General features: G+C 42.5%; 1 protein-coding gene across 1 annotated transcript in view; it reads right to left on the bottom strand.

Annotated features, from left to right (window-relative positions):
- rtn4rl1b (reticulon 4 receptor-like 1b) overlaps nt 1-25,208 on the bottom strand; it is a 601,103-nt gene that overhangs the window by 7,268 nt on the left and 568,627 nt on the right. Inside the window, exon 2 of the mRNA XM_034169159.1 lies at nt 3,932-4,383. Coding sequence (XP_034025050.1) covers nt 3,932-4,383 — 452 coding nt within the window. The remainder of the gene's footprint in view (nt 1-3,931; nt 4,384-25,208) is intronic.

Below are 25,208 nucleotides of genomic sequence, written 5' to 3'. Positions count from 1 at the left end.
AATGTATGGTTTTAGATACACATTTGCCATAAATGTGCTTTGGCATAGTGCATTTATTCCACATGTTGGAATTTAAAAAAGCACAACTGAAACACTGAGAAGAGATGGACAACTATGTCTGGATTAGTCAAATTTAAGCAAATTATACCTGAGGTTTTGTAGTTAATCTGACCATGTGACTAGATATTAATGCCTTTAAAAGGTGGCCTTTTATTAACTGACAAAGAGAAAATTAATACTAAACAACAGATGGTTGTGTAAATGTTTCAGCTTGTGGCAGTACCTGATCGTATTGATGGTTTTATACTTTAGCTGCTGAGCTAATGTTACGTACTAACCCTATAAGCTAATATTAGCTTTAGCGGATGGCAACAACGAACTAAAACTGGATTCATGGAGTGTGTCTTGCTTGACCCCAGCTCGGGGTTTAGGTCTGGATTTTCGGCTCTATGTCCTCGATGGTTTTCTGGTTTTAGTTTTCATATGTTTATACTTTCTCATGTAAATCTCAGTTTAGTTCTGTTTTTCTTTGTGTTACTCTTTTGTCACTGGTTCATTCTTTGGTTATCATCTATTTTGTAACTGGTTATTGTATTCTTTCACTCTGGGTCCTTTAAGTTACTTTAGTCTTAGTTTAGCTCTGTTTATCACATTTATTGTATAATGCTTTGTCACAGGTTTTTGTTATTGTTTATCTTTGGTGTTGCTATTCAGATTATGTTCCATTTGTTATGTATTGCATTTTCTGTTTTTCAGTTACTTGTTTTATTTATTGCATAATTCTATAGTCACTGGGTTTGTTTATTTTCTGTTATACCAGTAGTTTGTTTCGTCATCACCATCGTTTGTATTCTCTTTTATGTCTCAGCCAGTTTCAGCTCTGTCCTAGTTTGGTTTATTATTAGATCTCTTGTTCTTTTCCTTCTTTTGACTAGTCACAGTATTTCTTCGTTCTGCTCCTTTTGTTTTGCCCACACATTATTGTTTGTCTGGAGCATGTCACGTTATTCAGTTGCCCGTAAACGTGATGTTTTCGTGGTTTGTTAATACGAACTGTTTCGCTGTAATTTGACCAAATTCGTACTATGTGTGAAGGGGCCCTAAATGTTGAGTTTATGTCTATATACGGTGCATCTGGAAAGTATTCACAGTGCTTCACTTTTTCCACACTTTATGTTTTGTCCATTTATGGATGATGGAGGCCACTGTGCTCATTGGGACCTTCAAAGCTTAGAGACTCCGGCAGGGCGGTCGCATGTTCTCCTCACACATGGACAGAGACTAATATAAATTCAGCTGCACAGATGAAGCACGCCTCCACCCCTACCCCTCCCTTGTGTTTCTGCCCTCCCCCCCATCCCGGCCCCCACGCACGCCGCTCCCTTCCACTCCGGGAGGCAGTGCGGCTTTAGTTGCAGCTCCACCCTGTCCCCCCCAAGCTTGGCTGCATGCTGCTGCGCCCCCCCCCCCCCCCCACACACACACACACACTCACACTGCCTCAATTCGATGATGATGACGGACTGTTTAAAAGTTTAGCGTACATAAACAATCAAATATATATGTGCGGTTGTTTTAATTCTGATGTGTGACATTATTACGTTCAACTAGTAATAACTGTGGATTAATTGCTGTTTGTCTGAGGTAACTGGGTGTGAAATGAATTGCCCTTTTAGGGATCAATAAAGTTGTCTGAATCTGAATCTGAAAGCAGCAGAAATGTTTCTGTACCCTTTATTAGTTTTGCTACACTATGCCAGGTTTTGAGTGCATCCCCACTTTACACACAATGAGATGACTACCTCCTTAAACAGCATGGAAGATTCCAGAAATTGATGGAATTACCATAAGAGCCAGAACATCCAGAACATCCACTCAATGACAAGAACTACACCTTTTGGAATGTGATATACTTATCAGTATGATTGGAACCTTTTTAAATGTTGTATGTACATTGTCTAATCCTTCATTGACCCCAACCTGGCTATAGCTGCTACTCTTGGATGGCCACCATACATTTTTGTATAGGCCATGTGTAATGGAGGCCAGCAGGTGTCGCTGTGCATATGTAGTTAGTAAACCTCACTCCCAACAGCTCAAAAGGATTCTCTGGTCACGAGGCCAGAGTCTTGGGTTTTAGCCTTCTGGTTAGAGAGTCCAACTCCCATGCTGGAGATCGTGAGTTCGCGTCCCGAGGGGAGCGAATGGGCGGAGTCGTAACAACACATCGTGGAGTGCAGCCGCTACACATGGTATACTGAGACTGGATAGTAAGTGTTGCTTACAGGGCTGAAACGAAATTAATCGAGTAAATTCTTGGCCTCAAGGCTTCATTTAACACTGTAGTACCTATACCAGACCTGCATGAGGCGCTGTAATGCTCCCACAAAAAACGGAGAAGAAGACCATAGAGCATGCGCATAACAAAATGTAGCAGCTAGTCACTGTAGCAGGTGACGCTACAGGTTTACAAAGCCGCACGCTGAGTAAAACAAAGCCTTTTAAGAGAAAGCGTGTCACGCTGATTGTCTGAAACAGACTTATTGCGCATTGTGTTTGTTTATTTTTGCACACTTTAAGTGCATCATGTTTAACTCTTCAAAAAATGCCTTTAATCAGATTTGACAAGAGTTTTTTTATCAACAGGCTGTACAGTTGATTTATCAGTGCAGCTTTTGTGGAAATGCTGCACTCCACAGCTGTTTTTCAAGGGTTGTGTTATTCGCCAAGTATCCACAGAAAACAAGGAATCTGACTTCAATTTGAGCTGCACTCTCTCTGTACGGCATGTAGAAATATACACTAAAGACGGAATAAATCACAGTAATAAAAAGTGCAAATGAAATGTGCAATAAGAGAAAAAAAATGCCCTGTCCACAGACTGAAGATTTCACAGAGCCCCTGGGCTTATGGTTCGGCAAAACTCCAAAACTCTTAATGTGAAAAAATAAATAATTACTTTGGAAAACAGAGAGAGAGGGAACATCCATCCATCCATCCATTTTCTTCCGCTTTATCCGGAGTCGGGTCGCGGGGGCAGCAGCTCAAGCAAAGCCGCCCAGACCTCCCGATCCACACACACCTCCCCCAGCTCCTCCGGGGGAACCCCAAGGCGTTCCCAAGCCAGCCGAGAGATGTAGTCCATCCAACGTGTCCTGGGTCTTCCCCGGGGCCTCCTACCAATGGGACGTGCCCGGAACACCTCTCCAGCGAGGCGTCTAGGGGGCATCTGGAAAAGATCCCCGAGCCACCTCAACTGACTCCTTTTGACATGGAGGAGCAGCGGCTCAACTCTGAGCTCCTTCCAAGTGACCGAGCTCCTGTGAGAGAAGCTCGGTCACTCGGGAGGAGTGATCGAGAGGGAACATTCTAAACTTAAAAATCTACATGATGGTACAGCGGCATTGCGCCATTGCTTAGGGAGAGCCCTGTCACTACTGATATTGTTTAAAAACACAAAAGTACTTTTTATCTGACTACTCGATTAACTGATAATATAATCGACAGAATACTTGATTCCAAAAATATTCGATAGCTGCAGCCCTAGTTGTTTAGATCCGTTAATTGGTCTCCAAAATCTGCCTGGCCCATTGGCGTTTGAGACATTGTACGGTGTTGGGGGCATCATATAGAAATGTGACATCATCCATTGTTAAGAGAGCGCTCCATCAATCAACAGGAAGCCTTTAACTCAAAATGTAGATTAAAAAAAGCTTTCTCTAAACTTTTCGTTGACTTTTTTTGTAGTATTTATCATTTGACCCAAGCAGATTTTAAACAACTTGAGTAAAAAGATGCATCCAGTGCAACAGTAATTATATTACAGATTAGCATGTGCGCAACACGTCAAAGAATATCCACATAAACTCCAGCATAAAGTTGTAAAAGAGCCACTGTTTTTGGATGAATATTGACATTATAGCAGGTGTACCTGTAGGTAGAGATACTGTAGGTTTCTGAGGCCTTGGAAGATGTTATTAGGAAGGGAACTGAGTCCACAACGATAGAGGTGCAGCGCGTTGAGCCGAACCAGTCCGTGAAAAGTGTCTTCAGCCAAGGTGCGCAAGTGGCGGTTATCTCCCAAATCCAGCTCCTCGAGCAGTCTGAATCCTTGGAAGGTGGACGGCTCGATGTAGGAGATGTTATTGGAGTAGATCCACAGAGTGACCGTATTGGTGCTGAAGTGGCCACGAAGTAGGCGATGGATCTTATTGTTCTGTAAGAAGATGCGCTCGCTGTCAGGAGGAATGCCTTCGGGGACTGACAAGAAGTTGTGGGCTTGGCAGGAGACGGTGCTGGGTGCAGTGTAGCAGATACAGTAGCGAGGACAGGACCAGGAAAACTCCAATCCAAAGAGAACCAGCAGGAACTCCAGTCCACAGCCTGCAGCCAGAGGAACACAAATGTGGAGCACAAGATTACAAACATATTCATTTTACAACCAACAATTAGTTTCTTTGTTGAATTTTGGATTATTTTGTGCATTAGTGGTAAGGCAATAAAGCCATCAGCCACTGGAAGTGACATGTGTTCCAAGCAGCTGGAACCATGAAGATGTGTGTGTGTATATATGTGGGAAGTTCTGGTATCAACAAATGTGAACTGCGGCTGACAGACAGGAACATAACTGCATGTTTGCAACCATTATTCCAAGCAGCTGCCTGCTAAATGTTGGTAATGAAGTGACTCACTGAATAATTCTGATGAGACGCTTTAATCTGTATACCTTGTTGTCATGGGGTCCACCATCCACCCTTATGCATCACATTTAAAAGCAACTTGTAACCCAGATGGAATTCAAAAAGAATCATATGAAAGTGAGTCAGCAACTTCCACTCCCCTCAAGTAGGTTGTAGGTTCTGTTTCCTCTTATTCCGAGTTCCACATGGAAATGAAAGTGAGGTTCTACCACCTGTGACTGACTGATGTAATTATATCATCGCAGAAAAAAGAACTGTGTGTCAGAGGGCGCTACACCAACTTAACTCAATTTTTGACAAACGCTAGATAGTAGCCTCTGGTTCGGAATACTTTGACATTCTGTAATTTTCTGTATAAAAGTCCAGAAATTACTTTCACGTATGAGGTTGAAATTTCTAGTCAACATGTCAAGCAAACTGTTTTTTTCTTGCACTGTTGACATTTGATAAATATTAACTTGCTATGCCACAGTGAGATGTCTAATAGACTCCAGAATATTTGGTTTATTTCTGGGTTTCAGATGCAGAGTGCCTGATTGAATCGAGAAAAGCTGTGGTGCACTTTTACAACACAGCCAGGGTCCATAAGTATTTGGATAGTGACATACTTTCACCCCTGTGCGCTACCATCATGACACTGAAATGAAACAATCAAGATGCTCATGTAATGTAGACATGTGGCTTTAACTGAAGGTACGTGAGAAAAAAAAAAATCACATTAACCATTTAGGAATTACAGCCATGGTAAAGGCTTCATGGTAAAGGCTGTGAATACTTATGTACACGAGATGTTTTTTTTAAAAATCATTTTTCAAAAATCTAAAAAACCCAACTTTTTTCACATTGTCATTATGGGGTGTTGTGTGTAGAATTTTGAGGGAATAAAGCTAATTTTATTTTGGAATAAGGCTGTAACATAAAATATGTAAAACGTGACGTGCTGTAAATACTCTGAGAAATACTGAGAAATTGTGCAAAGTGCGACTTTTGTCTGTTGCACCACCGGTCACAGCTTCATGGTAGAGGAGCACAGAAAAGGAGTTTCAGACGAGAAAACAGATCATATCTAGGCTTGAGTCTCCCATGTTACTTCTGGCAAAGTGCAGCTTAGATCACACTTGTTTTCAAAAAAATCCTTCTCTGCTCCACTGTATGACAAATTGGACAAAGGTTGCCCAGCTTTTCCAATCACAGTCACAGAAGCCTAAACCTCCTTAGGGGTTCAGGTTTCTGGGTGGCATCCCTCACTAGTCTCCTCCCACAATCACTCAGTTTTTGAGAACTGCCTATTCCAGGCAGATTTACCCACTAGGACCATACTCTTCATGTTTCTTAATGATGGATGGACATAAAGACCCAAGACTGATTGGAACCCTTTGTGTAAACATACCTACTGAAGAACCTGAATATGTGGACCGTCTCTGCGGCGGCCTGATTCCACAGCTTCCTCACTGTGTTTTGTTTTTGTTTCACAATGGAGACTCCACTAAAGAGAGCAAACAATAAGTCCTTGTTGTGTGGGCCGCTGAAGAGGAGGTACTGCTGGCCCACCACCACCAGAGGGCGCCCTGCCTGGAGTGCGGGCTCCAGGCACCAGAGGGCGCTGCCGCCGACAAGGGCTGCCAGGGTGACAGCTGTCACCCATTACTGGACACAGCTGACTGCACTCAGGACGGAGGTATATCAGCAGGACAGTGCCGAGATATCGCCTTGAGATTAAGGTAACCTTCTCTGCAAGCTCATATTGAAGACTCTGATAAACCTTGGTAAACCTTTTCAGGACAGCTGACTACAGAAAGCTACTTGCTTGGATAAGTACTCACCTTTCCTGCTTCATTGTAACAAGAGGTGGAGGCGGCTTCTCCCCTCTCCGTCTACTGGGTGCTGTCGCATCCATACCTGTGTGTTTGTGCTCTTTCCCGCCAGCAGTACCGGATCCGACGAGCGGAGGCAGTGGCCACCTGGGAATTCGGGACTTGGCGGTTCCAGTACTTCTGGGGTTCGGTGGCAGAGGAAATCTGGGTGGTTCCGGTTCGACTAGGACGGACGCCTCCTACCTTCGAGCCTGCCCACACGACACCAGCAGATTTCGGCTTCAAACTCCAAATTATTAATTGTTGTATTGGTTGTGCTCTTTTCACAACAGTAAAACTTGTTATTCACCTTTCTCCATTGTCCGTTCATTGCGCCCCCTGTTGTGGGTCCGTGTACCTACACTTTCACAACAGTCCTGCTCCTATGAAGTGTCTCAGCAAAGCTTCTTGAGTCCCTTGTGTGTCGTGCTTGTGTGGTTTGACATATACACATCAAATGCAAGAATTCCCCCTTTCCAATATGCTGTCGCCTGGAGAGACGGCTCCATTATGAGCCTCTGCCAGTCCGGTCCATCCTCAGAATGTGTTAGAATGACTCTGCATGCGATGGAGACTGTGATCAGTGAGTTTGTGCTGTTAAATGGCACGTGGAATGTGTATTTAACCTTGCGGTAAGCTTCTTGGAGCAGCTCTCTGATTGGACACGTGATTCTCCAGGTCTTTCCGTTGGGAGATGCGACTTATCCGCAGTCTCATCTAAAATGAGCTCACATCTCATTGTCAAAATCCGTCTGAGAAGCCCTCGCCGTCTTCTGCTCAATTGAATATTTACAGCATCGCAGAGATGCGATTGACTGCTTCCAATCGATACTCCCACTAATCCCAGATTTTTTATGCTGGATTTCAGGCTCTGCAGAATTACTCTCCACCAGAAGACGGCCGCATTTATCTGAATGCTGTTTAAGTCTTTTTCCCACCAAACTCTGACTAAGCTGTGACATTTGTTCTTTGGATCTGCTGACCTTTAACAGTAACTCTCTGTGTGTACTTGCTGAGTGGTGTCACCTGAGCAGGCGTGCTGTCTCCTGGGCAGGTTCTAATCCTGTTTGTCAAGCCTCACCAAGGTGCAACAATAGAAACGCACGCATCCTCCTCAACCAGGAGTGTGCCAATAAATGAGACTTACGCATGAACACTGTCAAAAGGTAGAATGAGGGCAGGTGACATGCTATGTGGAGACAAGGACATGTCATGAGAGGACAGACTGCTGTTTGTGTGCTGACCTTTCCTCCTGACACGGACAGAACTTTACTGATCCCTTGGGAAGACTCCCTCAGGGAAACTGAGGTTCCAGCAGCACTCTATGGCAGCACACAGGGTAAAGGCCCATTTACACGAGCATGTCTTTGCTTCACACAATAGCACGCATGTCGGCGTGATGATCCCACCTGCTGTGTTCACAGCTAGACGCTGTTCTTTGTTTACCGGCTGCCACGTGATCTGCGCTGGATGCTGCATTTCTTTCTGCAAATTGGCCGTTGAAAATGGCTCTAATCACTTCCTGAATCACAGAGGAGGCTGCAGCCGGAGCCGTTTGCATGCACGTGAGCGCCTAACAAGCTGCAGAAAGCTTTTTGAGCCATCTAAAATGGTAATTACGAGGTCTGTGAGAAAAGTATCCGACCTTTTTATTTTATGCAAAAAATATATGGATTTGATTCATATGTTTTTACATCAGCCAAGCTTGAACCTTCGTGCGCATGCGTGAGTTTTTCCATGCCTGTCGGTTGCGTCCTTCGCCTGTGGGCAGGCTTTGAGTGAGCACTGGTCCACCCCTCTCGTCGTTGTTTCATTGCGAGGAAATGGCGGAATGATTTGGGCTTTTTTTCCATCAGAATATTTTCAGAAACTGTTAGAGACAGGCAGCTGGAAACCATTCGAAAAATTTATCTGGCTTTCGGTGAAAATTTTACGGGCTTCACAGAGAATAAGGAGTGTTACTACAGCTTTAAGGACAGCCCACAATGGCACAGGGCTCGCTGCGCTCCGAGCCGCCATCGAGAGGCAGAAACCACCACATCATTTCTAAACAGATTGCTGTGTGGAGCCGGTACTGTTGTCTGCAATTTCTCTGGTTATCACAAGAGCTGGACATCAGCCATTTTCCAGCAGATTTCACTTTTAACAAGAGATTTTGTCATGGAAAGCCGCACGGAGGCTTCGCGTGTCACGACCGATTCGCTGATGATGCGAGACAAAGGAACACCTCCGTTTCAGAGTGTTAAAGGACAAGTTGGGACATGCCTATCTCGGCTTTCAGTGCTTACCAGTCGAGTGAGTATAAGAGAAATTGTGGAGAGCTGGGTGCTCACCAGTACTCACTCAAAGCCTGCCCACAGGCGAATGACGCAACCAACAGGCATGGAAAAACTCACGCATGCGCACGAAGGTTCAAGCTTGGCTGACGTAAAAACATATGAATCAAATCCATATATTTTTTGCATAAAATAAAAAGGTCAGATACTTTTCTCACAGACCTCGTATTTGTCTTGTTTACATGGTCATGGCTTGATAAAACAGTTGCGTGTTCTTTCCTTCTTGTCTGCAGCTGTTAAAGTATTTATTTTTCTGTTTATAACAGATTTAACTTCTTGTTATAATCCTTCAGACGAGCTGCGCTCTGATGCGATCCGCTGACGTCACCACTCGCTCTGTTCACTTCTTGTTTACTCCACTTGATGAGCTGCACTTCGTGTTGGAGATTAGATCGCGCCACATAGCACGACATTTGTGCGTGATTTTTTGAACATTTCAAAATTCTCTGTGCATAATAGCATGCACCGGCGCCCCTCTGGTGTCCTGTCTGCACCAGTTAAAGATGAGTTTACTCTCCAGCACGACACATCACAACACAGGTCGTGATGAGTCGTGAAGCAAAGGCATGTTCATGTAAATGCCCCTTAAGAAGCACACAGAGTATCAAAAGTGAAAGTAAAAAAGAAAAGCAGTTTCCAATATAAATACCAGACATACTGATCAATACTGGTTTACTAGTACTCTTCCTTTCATTCCCGACGTCTGTCTTCCTGTTTAGCTTCCTAGATTGTCTTAGAATGCAAGAACAGGCTAAAGATTTTTAAAATTTTCAGGAGGAAGGGGACATGCCCCAAGACTTCTGGTAGGGTTGCCGTTAGTCGCTTGTCGGGCGATCCCAGGGCGTGGCCAGCCGTGGTTACTTGCTGTTACTGTGCACAATGTTTAAATTGATGAATTATACAGGACAGGAAAACCTGACACTATCACTATGAGTGTTTCGTCCATGCTTGATTGCTTAACGGAACCAAAGTTGTCTTTTAGTGAAGCTTAGGGCTGGTGGCCGGCGATCACCTTATTTTTTGTGAATCGTCTGAAATGACGCTCCAAATTCCCTTTCTTCAGTAAAGCCACATTTCCATTGCAGAAAAGACAGATGGATTTGCCATGAAAATAAATGAGAAAAATAATCCAGGATGAAAACAATCTTTTTTTGTTTCTTATCCTCCACCATAGAAGAAGAGCTCTTCTCCTCTGGCGTTTAACGGCAGCCGGCGTCCTTATTGGTGCATTGCTGCCACCTGCTGAATCAATTTGTTATAGCAGCACTACATCCTCTTGAGTCTAGTGACAGATTTTTTTTTCATGAGATCGACTGGAACTCAACCCGCTATCGACCGGTCAATCGCGATTGATGGGTTAGACATGCCAGGCTTAGCACTTAGCTTCAGTTTCTTCTTCTACACTTTCGTCAAGACTTTTTGTGCACACAATGCTGCTCTGCATAACAGCAGCACCCAGGGGCTAATGTGAGAACTGTCACAAACACATCATGAATGGTAAATGGACTGCATTTATATCGCGCTTTTCCATCTGCATCAGACGCTTAAAGCGCTTTGCAACAATTATGCCTCACATTCACCCTGATGTCAGGCTGCTGCCATGCAAGGTGCCCACAACACACCGGGAGCAACTAGGGGATTAAGGATCTTGCCCAAGGCCCCTTAGTGATTTTCCGGTCAAGCTGGGATTTGAACCGAGGATCCTCTGGTCTCAAGCCCAACACTTAACCACTAGACCATCACCTCCCCTCATCATGACAGTCGTTATCTGCTGCAACCATGGCCAAAAGCAGAGGAATATCTCCTTTTGGAGGAATACGAGTGGCATAGGGGTGCTCTTGAGTGTTCCATCAAGTGGTGGTACATGATGGCTGCCATTTTTGAGGTAAGAGACTGAAGTTTTATGGACTAGTATAAGATTATCCTCCACTGTACCAGGCTAAAAACTTTTGTCGAATAACATAACTAAGTGCTTTGTGCAATGACTAATGTAAAAAAAATTAGTCAACTAACTGAGTTTATTTGAATAAATAAGATTTTTTGGACAGTTCACTCGCCTGGCATAAATGTTTTATTATTGCTGTTAACAGCTCTCCCTGCAGCCCACAATCAAGTTTTATGTCTCTTTTTTTTCAGGACAACCTGTGCTTTCAGAATATATACGTTTTTGTTGTGTTTTATAAGTGTAATAAAGGTTTACAATCAAAAATAGGCAAGGAAAAAATAAAGCGAAAAATAATTTTCCACACACATTTTTTCAAAACACACAGCAAACTATAATAAACAACTGTTTTGACACTTTATAAAGGTAATTTGAGGTCTTGTGTGAAAGACTGTACAACAAAAAGTTTCAAGCAATAAACACAAATGCACATTTTGAACAATATATATATACAAAATGGTCTGTGCGTTTTGTTGTCCATTGATATGGTAAACAGTGCCTTATGCAGAGAAAGCAACAGAGTTATCAGTAACATTCACATGCAAACTAGTGGAGCAATCCTGATAGTTACACACTCTTTGTTTGAGCATGTGAGATTGTCATCAGAGGCTCTCCGTCTGCTCCTGCTTTCACTGATCGTTGTGCGTAATGGCGCAGGGTGCACTGAGTATGTACTAATAGTATGTACTCATTGGAGCACCCAGGGGGCTATTCAAATGGGCCAACTAGTAACACATCACTCCTGAAAACGATCTTTGGCTTTTCCCGTGAGGTAAATCTGCCCTATGATTGGATTTTGGAAAACCATGTGAAGGTGAACCAATTACGATTGGACACTCACATTGCGCACGTCATCACACAGCTTCTATGAGGAGTACAAAGATGGCCGATGGCTGGCTCGAAAGTCAGCGGAGTTAACTTTTCAGCAAAAAAAAAAGTATGTTTCTATCTCATTCAAAAGTTATTTATAATTTAGTAAAGCTTGGTCTTAGCCATCGTATACAATGGTGTTGGCTCCAGAGGGTTAAAGTTGAGGCCACGGCACCCTCCGTTTCCTAATAAAATGAAGTAAAAGATTAAAAAGCTTTAAAAACACAGCGCTCCATATGGCGCATGAATCGGGGTTTGGGATTCTGTGCTGCGGCCCTCTATGCAAACAATCTGCCTTTTTTGAAGATCTTGTAAAATGGATCATCAAATGTACAGCATATGACATGACGTATTCTGTTACCTGCCCGGATTGGCAATGAATAACTCAGATCACATTGCTGCAATAAGCATAAAATGTTAAATTAGACTTAAAAAAAACTTTGAAAGTGGAGAATGGTTTGTAGCACACTGAAAAACATAGCTTTCCTTAAAGGAAAATGTAAGAAATTAATGTGCATCGTGGCTATATTGTGTGCCGACACAATGAGCCATTCAGCTCAAATCGTATTGTATAAATAGCTTTGGACACAGCAGGACGTGCATATGCCAATAGTGCCTATCGGAATTTGGCAGAAAAAAAAAGGGAGAAAGCTCAGAACGAGAGATAATGTGTTTTTGGAAAGAAAGAAGTGCTGCTATTTCTGGTGTGATTCGGAGCTGTGTATTAGCTCTTCTCACAAATGTTTCACCTCCGCGTCTTTGTCTCTCGCCTCCCCAGGCGGCTTCCCGTCAACTGTTTGCCTCCCCTGCTTAACGGGTGGCAGATGCTATCGATAGCTCCTTACAGCCAGGAGCCGCTCGGGCTCGCTGAACCTATCGCCACCTCCTTCCTTTCTTCTTTGTGGGTGTGGGAACGGAAATAGATAAATAAATGAATAAAACAGAGCGGCTCAGGTCCCCTGGCTGACAATGAGAAGTGACTGTGTGGAATGTCAATGAAACACGGTTCACACCGGACCTGCCCTCATGAATAACACATCTCTGCTAATAGCGACGAAACTGTACGTCTGTGGAGCTGCCCATCATTAGACTGAACAAACTCAATTTCCTGTGTGTCTCCAAAGACCCCGATAAGCAGTCCGGTGTTTTCAGTTGTGCTGCTGGCTGCTACAAAACAACGCCTGCCTTCACTCGACATTCAAAAGGTGTTTAGCCTTAATCTTCATAATAGCGAAGCAATGTATTAGACAGCTGACTGAAGGGGCTCAGTGTTCTTAGAACCGCATGGCAAAATCCATTTAACCCTTTGACAGAAAGCCCACAACGCAACACAGTACAGAAATGAGCTGATATTCAATGTGGGGTGACAAAAAACATGATTTGGGATCCAAATATTAACAAATTTTAGTTTTAGATTGTGATTGGTTAGTTTAGAAATAGACTTGCTTTTTAACCAAGCGGCTGTGTTGTGAATGTACTTGTAATTGTGCACATATTTGTCTGTGCGTGTTACTGAAGGATTCCACCAGATGGCGCACTAAGGTACTCAGACTGTATAGAACGTCCGCTTCCATGTTGACTTCTAAAATGTTACTGATCTCGCCAGCTGCTTTTCTGACAAGTATATTTGGTGCTGTGTAATGGCGGTGGCATCACATGGGTCGGCACGAGTACACGTCACTTCCGGCGAAATGGCGAATCCGAAAGCGAGAATTGTACATTAAATTGACTTTATTGACGAGTCCAACCCCTTTGAAAACTGATCAAATTACATGCATTTGTATTGAGATCAGTGAAGTTTTCATCTGCCAAAAATGGCCACCAGAGGGTGCTTGGGTAAAGTCTGCGCCAACACATTTGGGTAATTTGCACACATATCTTTTGTTTAAAACTTTCCACCATTTTTTACCTTTTTTTTTTTTGGTGCACCTGATCATTCTGATGCTGCTTCTGCCTTTCAGTTTCCAAGGCTGTGCATATCCACTGCACCAATTGGGTGCCAAAACCACAAAACAGCCATTGTGTGTATGCTAACACATAGTTAAAAGCAAGCATATTTCTGCCCTCTGGATCAGGGCTTGTTTGTGCTCAGCAAGTGCGTATGACATTTTTCTGAAAGCAGTGAACTCGAGAGTTCATTTCAGCATGATATCAATGCTGCTTCTTGTTTTTCCAGCCTTTCAAATTGTCCCCCTCTGAACCAGGAAGGGTATCGGGCATAAATTGTGCCAAACCAAACATGCGGATCACAAATCAAATTTCCTGGGTTAACTGTTTTCCAAACTTTCAAGATGGTTTGCAGTGCCATCTAGTGGATATGTTTCTTAACTTCTTAAGGATGTGGGCATGAGATGCTTAGACCATTTGAAATGCACATATAGATTTACGCAGCCCAGTCTATTTTTTTTCGTGCCCCGTCATGAAAAGCGCCCCATTTTTGTGGCCTAGTTTTTTTTTCATTTTGCTATTTATAATCCTCCCTCTTCTCTTAACTCCAACCATAACTGTAGCATATGTGTGTCCCCTCCCCTAAACCTAACCATAACCCCCCAGACCCCCCATCACCCCAAATTTCGTGCCATCACGAAAAGCGCCCCATTTTTGTGGCCCCATCACAAACCCATAGATTAATGAACTTTTCGTAATGCCACCACGAACTGCCGTGAGACTGCGTTAGATTTACATGTGGAACATAAATGACACATTAGGTGGCTATCTTTAGCTTAGCTTGTTTCTAGCAGTTCATAGTGTTAAAAATGAGGGGTGTCAGAAAAAATCGATTCACGTCCAAATCGCGATTCTTATTTATTCCGATTCTGAATCGATCCAAAATGTCCAAGAATCGATTTTTGAAAAGCATTTTTGAAACATTTTCTTGCTTACTCGCTGCGTGTACTGTTTGTCAGGCAACAGCTTCCATACTACAGCATCTCCGCGAGGGGGGGGTGGTCCGCCGTGCTTCAAACACCCGTGAGCTGCAGAGTTCAGTGGCTGTAGCTTAGCATGGTGGACGAAGAGCTAATTCAGCCAGCACTGTCTTTGCTGAAGGCAAATGTTTGAGCGCATTTTGGATTTTATTATTTGCTGTGTAAGAAGGAGCTTGACATGACTTATGCAGTGTGCAAAATCTGCAAAATGAAAGTCAAGTACTTCGGAAACACTTCAAATCCGCAAGCTCACATGCTACGCCATCACCCGGAGCTAAAAGAGGGGAGCAGCGTTATCTGCCGACTACTGACCAGCGCGTTGCTAAACTGCCAGCCAACTCTGAACGAGCAAAGCAGATAAGTAAATTTACATCTAGAATCACTTGATTAACCTTGTAAAGCTGCATTTTCTTAAACATAAACATTTTTTAAGTAATATAACTATTTCTCAGAGCTCTTTGAATTGAAAATCGATTCTGAATCGAATCGTCACCCCAAGAATCGGAATCAAATTGAATCGTGAGTTGTTGTATGATTCACATCCCTATTAAAAATGTAATCATGATAATAACAGCATTAATACTGACTTTATTTGTACAGCAGTTTCTGGCCAGACATTTCACAGTGCTTCAGAACATCAAAATACACTAAAACACACAGACTTTATCCTGACAATCTGTAGTGCATGATATAACGTGCACGGGACAAGTGCTTTTGGGCCGTGCACATATCCATTTTGCCATTTACAGAACATGCAATCGGAGGGTGCAGGGTCCAAAGGGGTTATATTTAGTTAGTTAATTTGTTATAGTGTGTTTTGGGAGTAACATGAAATAAACCAGATCCCAGGTGTCACTGCTTTTAAGACACAAGTGCAAAAGTATCTGGCTCTTTGCTAATTCAGTGGTGGATTCAGAAGTGAGAGGTTTTCTGGCAAAGGCACACATCTGCACACAAAGTGCCCGCAAGCATTCAGAGGAACAGTAGTGATCCACCACGGCTCCCTGAGGTGAAGTATTAGAGCATTGCCTTCTGCAACATCACCATCCTATGAATGTCTGATCTACTCCGCATCCCATCAGGTACAGACAGATTCCTCGAGGATCATACTGCTTATCACAACAGAAGGCAGGGGATCATGGATCCCGGTTGCAAGATGCAGAAACGTGACCGGCAACAGCAATGTGTAACCTCACCACGAGAGGGCACTAAACTATACACACAAGAGCTTTAAACCAAAACAAACCAATTCTGTATTTGTCAGTTTTGACATTTTAAAGGACGACTCCGGCTTTAACGACACAAAACACTTTCACACAGTGTTTTTCATTACTTTTTCAAAGACATTGTCTTGTGATGGCTTCTAGTTTTTTTTTTCTGAGTGAACTATGATCTCATACATCAACACGCAGCCAGCAGCTGAGACCGGCAGCTTTTTTTTTTTTAATGGTGACACTGTTTTTTTATAGCTGCCTGCAGAACGTTATAGATTTTGTCTCATTTGCTATTCTCCGTCTGCACTGCAGGCAATATTGCCACAAAAGGTTGCCTGACGATTCTTCTAATGAATAAAACGAAAATAGGAGAGAAGTATGACAACGCTGAGATATTGGAGATGTGCAGCAAAACAGAAATATTTCAGACTGACAGCACATCACTGAGATGTTCGTCTGCTGCAGATGCATTAACAATGGGAGTGATTGCTTACAAATGAGTGTGTGTAAGTACGTGAGCATCAATGTGTGTGTATGCATGCCATTGTAATTGGGCTCATTTCTTATCTTATGCTTGCACACTACACATAAATTAAGTCCCACTGAGCTGATAGTATAATTAGCAGTCGTCCTAAAAAAAATATGTTTTGTAATGCATCTCAAGAATAGATTCTCAACTGCTGTGAATCAATTATATGTGATTAATAACTGGATTAACGGGATTGTTTGTCATTAGTGCACAAACAAGACTTCGTCGGCTTTGATGTTTTTGTCTCAGTGTTTTTTTAAAAGAAAAATGTATTTGTTTTGACAAAATGTCTAAATATACTTTGTGTCAACCAAACATAATCAAATCAAACTGAGTCGTGAGCAAAATGTAAAATTCTATCAAAGTGCAGAATCACTGGATGCTCTGACTGCAGGAATCGAGTATCGAGGTTTGTGATGGTCAAGACGGGTCATGATGGGTCAAGACTAAGTTCCAGTATTTCAGTGACTTCCTGGACTCAACCATTAGAAGTGTATCTGATGAAGTGGTGGTCTTATACTGTGGGTGTTTGGGCTTTGAGAGATACTGAGACAGAGTTAATGGAGACATGATGTCGCTGGACAGATGTGTTTGGCAATGCTGTACCTTCCTCCCAGTGTTGAAAGGTGTATCTCAGGGCTCCATACTAGGACCTTTGCTCTTCACCCTATATATATATATATATATATATATATATATATACACACACAGTGGGGCCAAAAAGTATTTAGTCAGCCCCTGATTATGCAAGTTCTCCTACTTAGAAAGATGACCCCAGTGATTGACCTTTGGTAAATTTGATGCTGCCTGGGAAATTCCACAACCCACCTACATATGTGTGCCATGTTCAGTGCAAACTGGAGTGGGGGTGGGGCAATCAATTCTGACCTTTGACCCCAATGACCCTGTGCCTTTGCTGAAACAGACTCTTTAACAGATGTTCTGGGGTTGAATGACATCCACATATCACGTTTGGTGGAAATGGTTAAAAAAAAGACCAAGGAGAAATAGAGGAAGAAACAGACAGAGACACCAAAATTTTAACCTTTGACCCCAATGACCTTGACGTTTGCCAAAACAAACCCCTAAAGGGCAATTCCAGGGTCAGTCCGCATACAAACAGGATGCTTGGTGGAAATAATACCTGAGGGGAAATGAGAAGGTACTGAACCCTTTTAGGACTTTGTCCAGGTGAGACGACACATATCAGGGAAGGAGACAGTGAAGAAAAGCACTGACTCTTGCACATTATAGCGGGACCAGTGTGTGCTAAGTGCTGTGATATGGCTGTTTGATATGAGCAGCAAGTGGCTGGTCAGCGAGGTCACCCTGTCCATAATTCTCTTTGAAGTCACTTTGAAACGCTGCACATTGCTGGAAGTGAGAGCTGGGTTTGCAAAAAAAAACAAAAAACAGGATGTTCAGTAAATGCAGACGGAGACAGAATACTAACGTTCTGACTTACACACGACTCATCTGAACAGTGCGGCGAGCTGACAGGAGATAAGGATCTCATTGGCTCTGCAGCACTTCGACACGCAAACACTTAGAAAAGCAAGCAAACAAACCAGAGGGAAGTTTAAGAGGGGAAAAACAAAGCGGTGTGAGTGACAGCGAAGCGTCTCAGGCGGAGGCATCACACGAGCTAAAAATAACTTCTCCAAACAAACGGCTCCATATGGAGCACACATGGAATAAAGGAGATTTGTGGATAATGCACAGGTTAATAAAGCTCATTTACTTCAAAGATGGAACGGGAAGATAGTGAGGAGAGGCAGAGGCGGCTGGCTGGTGCTCCAGCTACCCACAGATGTTTAATATCTAATTTTTACATTAAAAAAATGTATTTTAATGAACAGACTCGATGCTAATTCTGCTCGCTCCCTTTCGCAGGCACATCTGGACCTGCTGCTCTTTTTTACCTACGCAGCGTTCCGTTAAATGCTGATAGATGCTATAAAGCGCTCTCACACTCAAATGTGCACAGGCACGCTTGCTAACTCACCGCCGTCGGGTGCAGCGCTATCAGCCACCAACTACGGTACATCCATTCATCACCACGGCGCAAAGCCAAATGATTCAAATATATTGCACTCCCTGTGGCGGTATTGCACCACACGGGCCAAACTAATGTGTCTGCCAAACTGACATAAATCATCCAAAGTGTATCCATATGTAGTTCATATACTGTAGTACCATTACAGTGATAGAGAGCGTTTATAAGGCAATTCCCACCGGGGAACGGCTAATAATTATCTTTCATGGTTGATGGTGTGAAGCCCTCAGAGGTGTCTGATGCACTATAACATTCAATCTTAAAATTTAGAGGGATCGTCTTTTTCCTCAATGTGATATACAGATAGGTTTGATGCTCAACAGTGAGGGGAGTCAAACGCAAAACATAGTAGTCTCAAGAGCCACTGGCCTGGTTCCTTCTGCCCCCAGGGCACCTTAAATATCAGGACAGGTGAGGTTTGGTAACATGCATGAGTTCTGCATGCCGCCCCATCTAATACTGGGAAGGAATTCTGTTTGTTAAGCGTGATTCAGCATGTATAGCAAATGTGTGGGAATTGGTATTCACACTGCAGTGTGAATACCAGTTGCCACACATTTGCTATAAGTGCTGAATTACTTAACAAACAGTAGTTTCAGTTTTCAAATTGCCTTTAAAAAAAAAAAAACAAAAAAAAAAGACATATTTACAAATACAGATTTAATTGTAAAAACCAACACACACGTTACAGTAACGTGTGTTGGTTTTTACACATACTGTATATTTAAATCGACCAACCACTGATGAGAAGAAGCTCATTTTCCCAAAATGTCTTTTGGCATGTGTGTCTGTAAATGCTCAAACCTTCAAAATTAGTGCATTACTTTAAAACTAAAACATATAGCTGATATTTTCACTTTGTAAAAGCAACAGAGGTGATGTTAAATTCGATAACTTGTCCGGAATGAGTCTGTTTAAAATTTGACATGCCTTGCTGTGCATGTCTCCTGTGACACAATTGCAAGACTGTATGACTTTGAAAAAAATGATCTTTTTTTTCTTCCCATCCTTTCTCTCTGGTAGCCACCTCTCCTCTGCTGGCAGAGGATTGAGCTCTACCTCTCATAGCTGTCTGTCTGCTACAAAACACGTAACAGGCAGGAACTAAAATGTATGACTTCAGGATTTACAAATGTTTTTAACTGTTAAGCTTTATTCACTATGCCCCTAAAGATGTTAGCATTCTAAAAGTTATAGGAACTAAATATAGCGGACGTTAATTGGTCCACTGATGGTTTTCATAGGCAGCTGAAAAGCTAATCAGCTAACAAAACGTTAGCTTTGCTAATTAGCAGTTAGCGGAAGAGTGCCCACCACTGGGGGAGTGTGTATGTTTCCCTTATAAAACAGTATGATTCGATACAATTCTTGGTTTAATATTGACATTCATTTTCCAAATGTGGCATTGCTTACTCACTCACTCATCTTCAACCACTTACTCCAAGTAAGGGTCACGGGGGTCCGGAGCATATAACAGCAGTCATAGGGTGTGTATACCCTGGACAGGGCAACAGTCTGTCACAGGGTCAAATTATAGACAAACAAAAACATCCGCGCGCACACCTGCGGTCAATTTCAATCCACCTAACCTACATGTCTTCGGATAAGAGAGGTGGATGTTTATAAGCTCTTGCTCCTCCCTACACCCGTTCAGGCACATGGGTGCATTGTTGGATTGTTCTCGTTCTGAGTTTTCTTTGTTATTTTTGGGTCTGTGTGTGCCAAATAAATTCATTCATTCATTCATGTGGGAGGAAGCTGGAGCACCTAGAGAGAACCCATGCAAACACAGGGAGAACATGCAAACTCCACACAGAAAGGCCACAGGAGGGAATCGATCCCATGACCTTCTTGTTGTGAGGCCACCGTGCTGCTGGCATTGCTTACTAACAAATACATATTTTATGACTAAACCTTCAGGTTTTTTTCTACTGTGCTGCAGAATGCTGGTGCTGCCTCTGCTCAACTTTTGTTCATCACTGGGGGGCAGCACCACATCAGCCCTTTTCAGGTTTCAAATCCCGCAAAACCTTGGAGAGGCCGCCGCACTGCGAGATGTCAGTAACATTGAGAACTGCATTGAGATGCTCTGATCGGGCTGCACTTTAGCCACAGCACACGGACAACACCATTAACATCGCAACATAAAACTATTTTTATATTGTGCCTAAAACTCTCATGAATATATTCTCTGGGATTATAGACATTGTTATTGCATTTGTTTTACTCGTATATAAACATGCGAGAATCACAGTCTGTCTCTCCGTTATTTTCAATGGGAGCTGCTGTGAGCTCCGCTCGCTTCCTGATCATGTCGTTCTGGGAGAAAGTGAAGTTTGCTGTTTAACATCTTGATTATTGTTCTTTATAACACTGTTTGTCCTCTTTGTTCCAGACTAATATATATAATATGTCTGAAATTTGGTTTGTGTTTATTAAATTCCAAGCAGATTAAACGTAGCAGACACGGATTATTCGTTATAATTGTTTTAGCAAGTTTTCAGGGTATCATGCAGCAGTCCCTTATTAACGTGATGAAAAGCATAAAAAATAAAATACATTTTTGTAGTATAATATTAATTTACAATTGTCATCATGTGGATTCTCTATGTTGTTTTGACTGCAGTGACTCTCTGGCGTGCAAGGGATTATGGGATAGATGAAAACCCTGGATACAGTAGCAGAAAGTACAGCATAGAACAAACCCAGAAATAGAAGCAAGCTGTTAAATAAATAAATAGCATAGCAGAATTTTCCCTTGTTGAACTGGTATTATAGAGCAGCTAACTGCAGATTTTGAAAAGAATCGTTTAAATGTTGACACAAGCATGAAACTCAGCAAAAATATTCATATTGGGGTTACTCTTTAAAATTAGTCAAATAATTGGCCAAGTAAAAATCCAAGATGGCTACCTTTTTTTAAAACTTTACAGCAGAAATAAATAGCCTGGTACTAAAAAAGAAAAAAAAAAAGTTTTGGTCTCTATTGCTAGCTTTTTGTACCACAGGCTTTTAAGGTGGCAGTAATTAAACCATTACTTAAAAAGCCATCACTTGACCCAGCTATCTTAGCTAATTATAGGCCAATCTCCAACCTTCCTTTTCTCTCAAAAATTCTTGAAAGGGTAGTTGTAAAACAGCTAACTGATCATCTGCAGAGGAATGGTCTATTTGAAGAGTTTCAGTCAGGTTTCAGAATTCATCATAGTACAGAAACAGCATTAGTGAAGGTTACAAATGATCTTCTTATGGCCTCAGACAGTGGACTCATCTCTGTGCTTGTTCTGTTAGACCTCAGTGCTGCTTTTGACACTGTTGACCATAAAATTTTATTACAGAGATTAGAGCATGCCATAAGTATTAAAGGCACTGCGCTGCGGTGGTTTGAATCATATTTATCTAATAGATTACAATTTGTTCATGTAAATGGGGAATCTTCTTCACAGACTAAGGTTAATTATGGAGTTCCACAAGGTTCTGTGCTAGGACCAATTTTATTCACTTTATACATGCTTCCCTTAGGCAGTATTATTAGACAGCACTGCTTAAATTTTCATTGTTACGCAGATGATACCCAGCTTTATCTATCTATACAGCCAGAGGACACACACCAATTAGCTAAACAGCAGGATTGTCTTACAGACATAAAGACACGGATGACCTCTAATTTCCTGCTTTTAAACTCAAGTTAAACTGAAGTTATTGTACTTGGCCCCACAAATCTTAGAAACATGGTGTCTAACACTTACTCTGGATGGAAAAGGTTGTCTGGATGGAAGAAAGGTCTTGTCTCAGAGTGATGCTGAAAAACTAATTCATGCATTTATTTCCTCCAGGCTAGACTATTGTAATTCATTATTATCAGGTTGTCCTAAAAGTTCCCTGAAAAGCCTTCAGTTAATTCAAAATGCTGCAGCTAGAGTACTGACAGGGACTAGGAGAGAGCATATCTCACCCATATTGGCCTCTCTTCACTGGCTTCCTGTTAATTCTAGAATAGAATTTAAAATTAAAATTCTCTGCTCCTCTCCACAGCATGTCTTTTTCCTGGTTCTCTCCCTCAGCCCCAACCAGTCCCAGCAGAAGACTTCCCCTCCCTGAGCCTGGTTCTGCTGGAGGTTTCTTCCTGTTAAAAGGGAGTTTTTCCTTCCCACTCTCGCCAAGTGCTTGCTCACAGGGGGTCGTTTTGACCGTTGGGGTTTTTCCGTAATTATTGTATGGCTTTGCCTTACAATATAAAGCGCCTTGGGGCAACTGTTTGTTGTGATTTGGTGCTATATAAATAAAATTGATTTGATGGAAACTGTACAGGTCTGTTTATAAATAATTTTAAGCTGTGAATTTATGAATAATTAGGGCTGTGGCTACCTCTAGGTATCGTGGCTTGTCCAGCAAGCTAGCAAAGATAAAGCTGTTGTGGATTCCAACGTGTTTGGAGTGGTGATGAATTTTTATATAGCTCATCAGTTTAAGGTATTTTAAGCCACAAAGTTATGGATAATTAGAGGCATGGTTGTTTTGAGTGAGAACTATTGTGTCCAGTCAAGTGGAGGCCACTAGCTGCTGCGCATTCTAATGTTTTTGTACTTTGTAATTATTTCATTACAAATATCTGTATAATGTGGCTTACTGTGTGGTTAATTGTACTCACAGTCCATGTTAGAAGTTCCAGTACTTCTGGTGAGTAAAATTTGAATATGTTTCCATTTGTATGTTAGCACTGCTAGCATCATTTAGCATGTATCTGCAGCTTGGTAGCATTAGTTCCACAGCTGCTCCCGTTACTAAGATTTTTTTTTATACCCGCACCCAAGCCACCCCTTATGAAAACCATCGCCTAATCCTACAAAAAGTATGTGTTAATCAGGCTACTGTACCAGGATTAATCTGTTAGCTTTAGCTTCTGTGGTAGGTTTGTGACAGTAGACGTGTTTGGGCTTCATTTGTCACACCAGCCTTGACTACTCTCTGCCACTCTAACCTTTCATGGGTTGGCGACACATTCTTCAGAAAACCGATGAGGGATGTCACTGAGGGTTTCTCCAGTTTATATATACAGTTTAAGCTAAAATCTTGACCTTGAACCAATCATTTACAACCTGCACAGATCCATAGCTACGTTCTGGAGTCAGAAGGTCAGTCTACTCTCCATCTGCAGTGAAATGTGACATTTTCAGCTCAGTTATTCCACCTCGTGGTTGTGATTCTGTAAAAACAAACACTAAGAAAACCTTCCTGCTGCAGCAGCTGCCTGCTTGCATACAAACCTCACACGCCCCAGATTCAACAGATCAATTATTCATAGCAGGTGAGAGTTTGGTGCACCATGTGTGGAACAACACACACACACACACACACACACACACACACACACACACACACACACACACACACACACACACACACACACACACACACACACACACACACACACACACACACACACACAGAGTTCCAACAGTCTTCACTAATGACTTCAAAGAGGCAAAGAAATGGTAAATCAAGCAGAAAAATGAAAGAAGGTAACGCAGAGCTGAAACAGTTTGATAACTGAGTACGAGGTCTGTCCGTAAAGTATAGGTCCTTTTTATTTTTTTCAAAAACTATATGGATTTCATTCATATGTTTTTACGTCAGACATGCTTGAACCCTCGTGCGCATGCGTGAGTTTTTCCACGCCTGTCGGTGACGTCATTCGCCTGTGAGCACTCCTTGTGGGAGGAGTCGTCCAGCCCCTCGTCGGAATTCCTTTGTCTGAGAAGTTGCTGAGAGACTGGCGCTTTGTTTGATCAAAATTTTTTCTAAACCTGTGAGACACATCGAAGTGGACATGGTTCGAAAAATTAAGCTGGTTTTCAGTGAAAATTTTAACAGCTGATGAGAGATTTTGAGGTGATACTGTCGCTTTAAGGACTTTTCACGGTGCGAGACGTCGCGCAGCGCTCTCAGGCAGCGTCATCAGCCTGTTTCAAGCTTAAAACCTCCACATTTCAGGCTCTATTGATCCAGGACGTCGTGAGAGAACAGAGAAGTTTCAGAAGAAGTCGGTTTCAGCATTTTATCCGGATATTCCACTGTTAAAGGAGATTTTTTAATGAAAGACGTGCGGACGGGTCCGCGCGTCGGGACGCAGCCGGCGCGGTGCGGCGGCACAGGAAAAACACCTCTGTGTTGATAACCATTTGTAAAATCCAGTTGGCTTTTGATGGCTTTCAGTGGAGTGAGTATATGAGAAATTGTTTATCAGCTGGAGATGTTCCAACGTGTCCTCAAGGCTTCCAACGGAGGTGTTTTTCCTGTGGCGGAGCGTCGCGGCGGCTGCGAGCCGACACTGCAATCCGCCCGCACGTCTTTCATTAAAAAATCTCCTTTAACAGTGGAATATCCGGATAAAATGCTGAAAGCGACTTCTTCTGAAACTTCTCTGTTCTCTCACGACGTCCTGGATCAATAGAGCCTGAAATGTGGAGGTTTTAAGCTTGAAACAGGCTGATGACGCCGCCTGAGAGCGCTGCGCGACGTCTCGCACCGTGAAAAGTCCTTAAAGCGACAGTATCACCTCAAAATCTCTCATCAGCTGTTAAAATTTTCACTGAAGACCAGCTTAATTTTTCGAACCATGTCCACTTCGATGTGTCTCACAGGTTTAGAAAAAATTTTGATCAAACAAAGCGCCAGTCTCTCAGCAACTTCTCAGACAAAGGAATTCCGATGAGGGGCTGGACGACTCCTCCCACAAGGAGTGCTCACAGGCGAATGATCAATCAATCAATCAACTTTT

This window comes from Thalassophryne amazonica, chromosome 4 (assembly GCF_902500255.1).
Source record: "Thalassophryne amazonica chromosome 4, fThaAma1.1, whole genome shotgun sequence".
Lineage (NCBI taxonomy): Eukaryota > Metazoa > Chordata > Actinopteri > Batrachoidiformes > Batrachoididae > Thalassophryne > Thalassophryne amazonica.
This window is presented reverse-complemented; position numbering and strand designations above follow the sequence as displayed.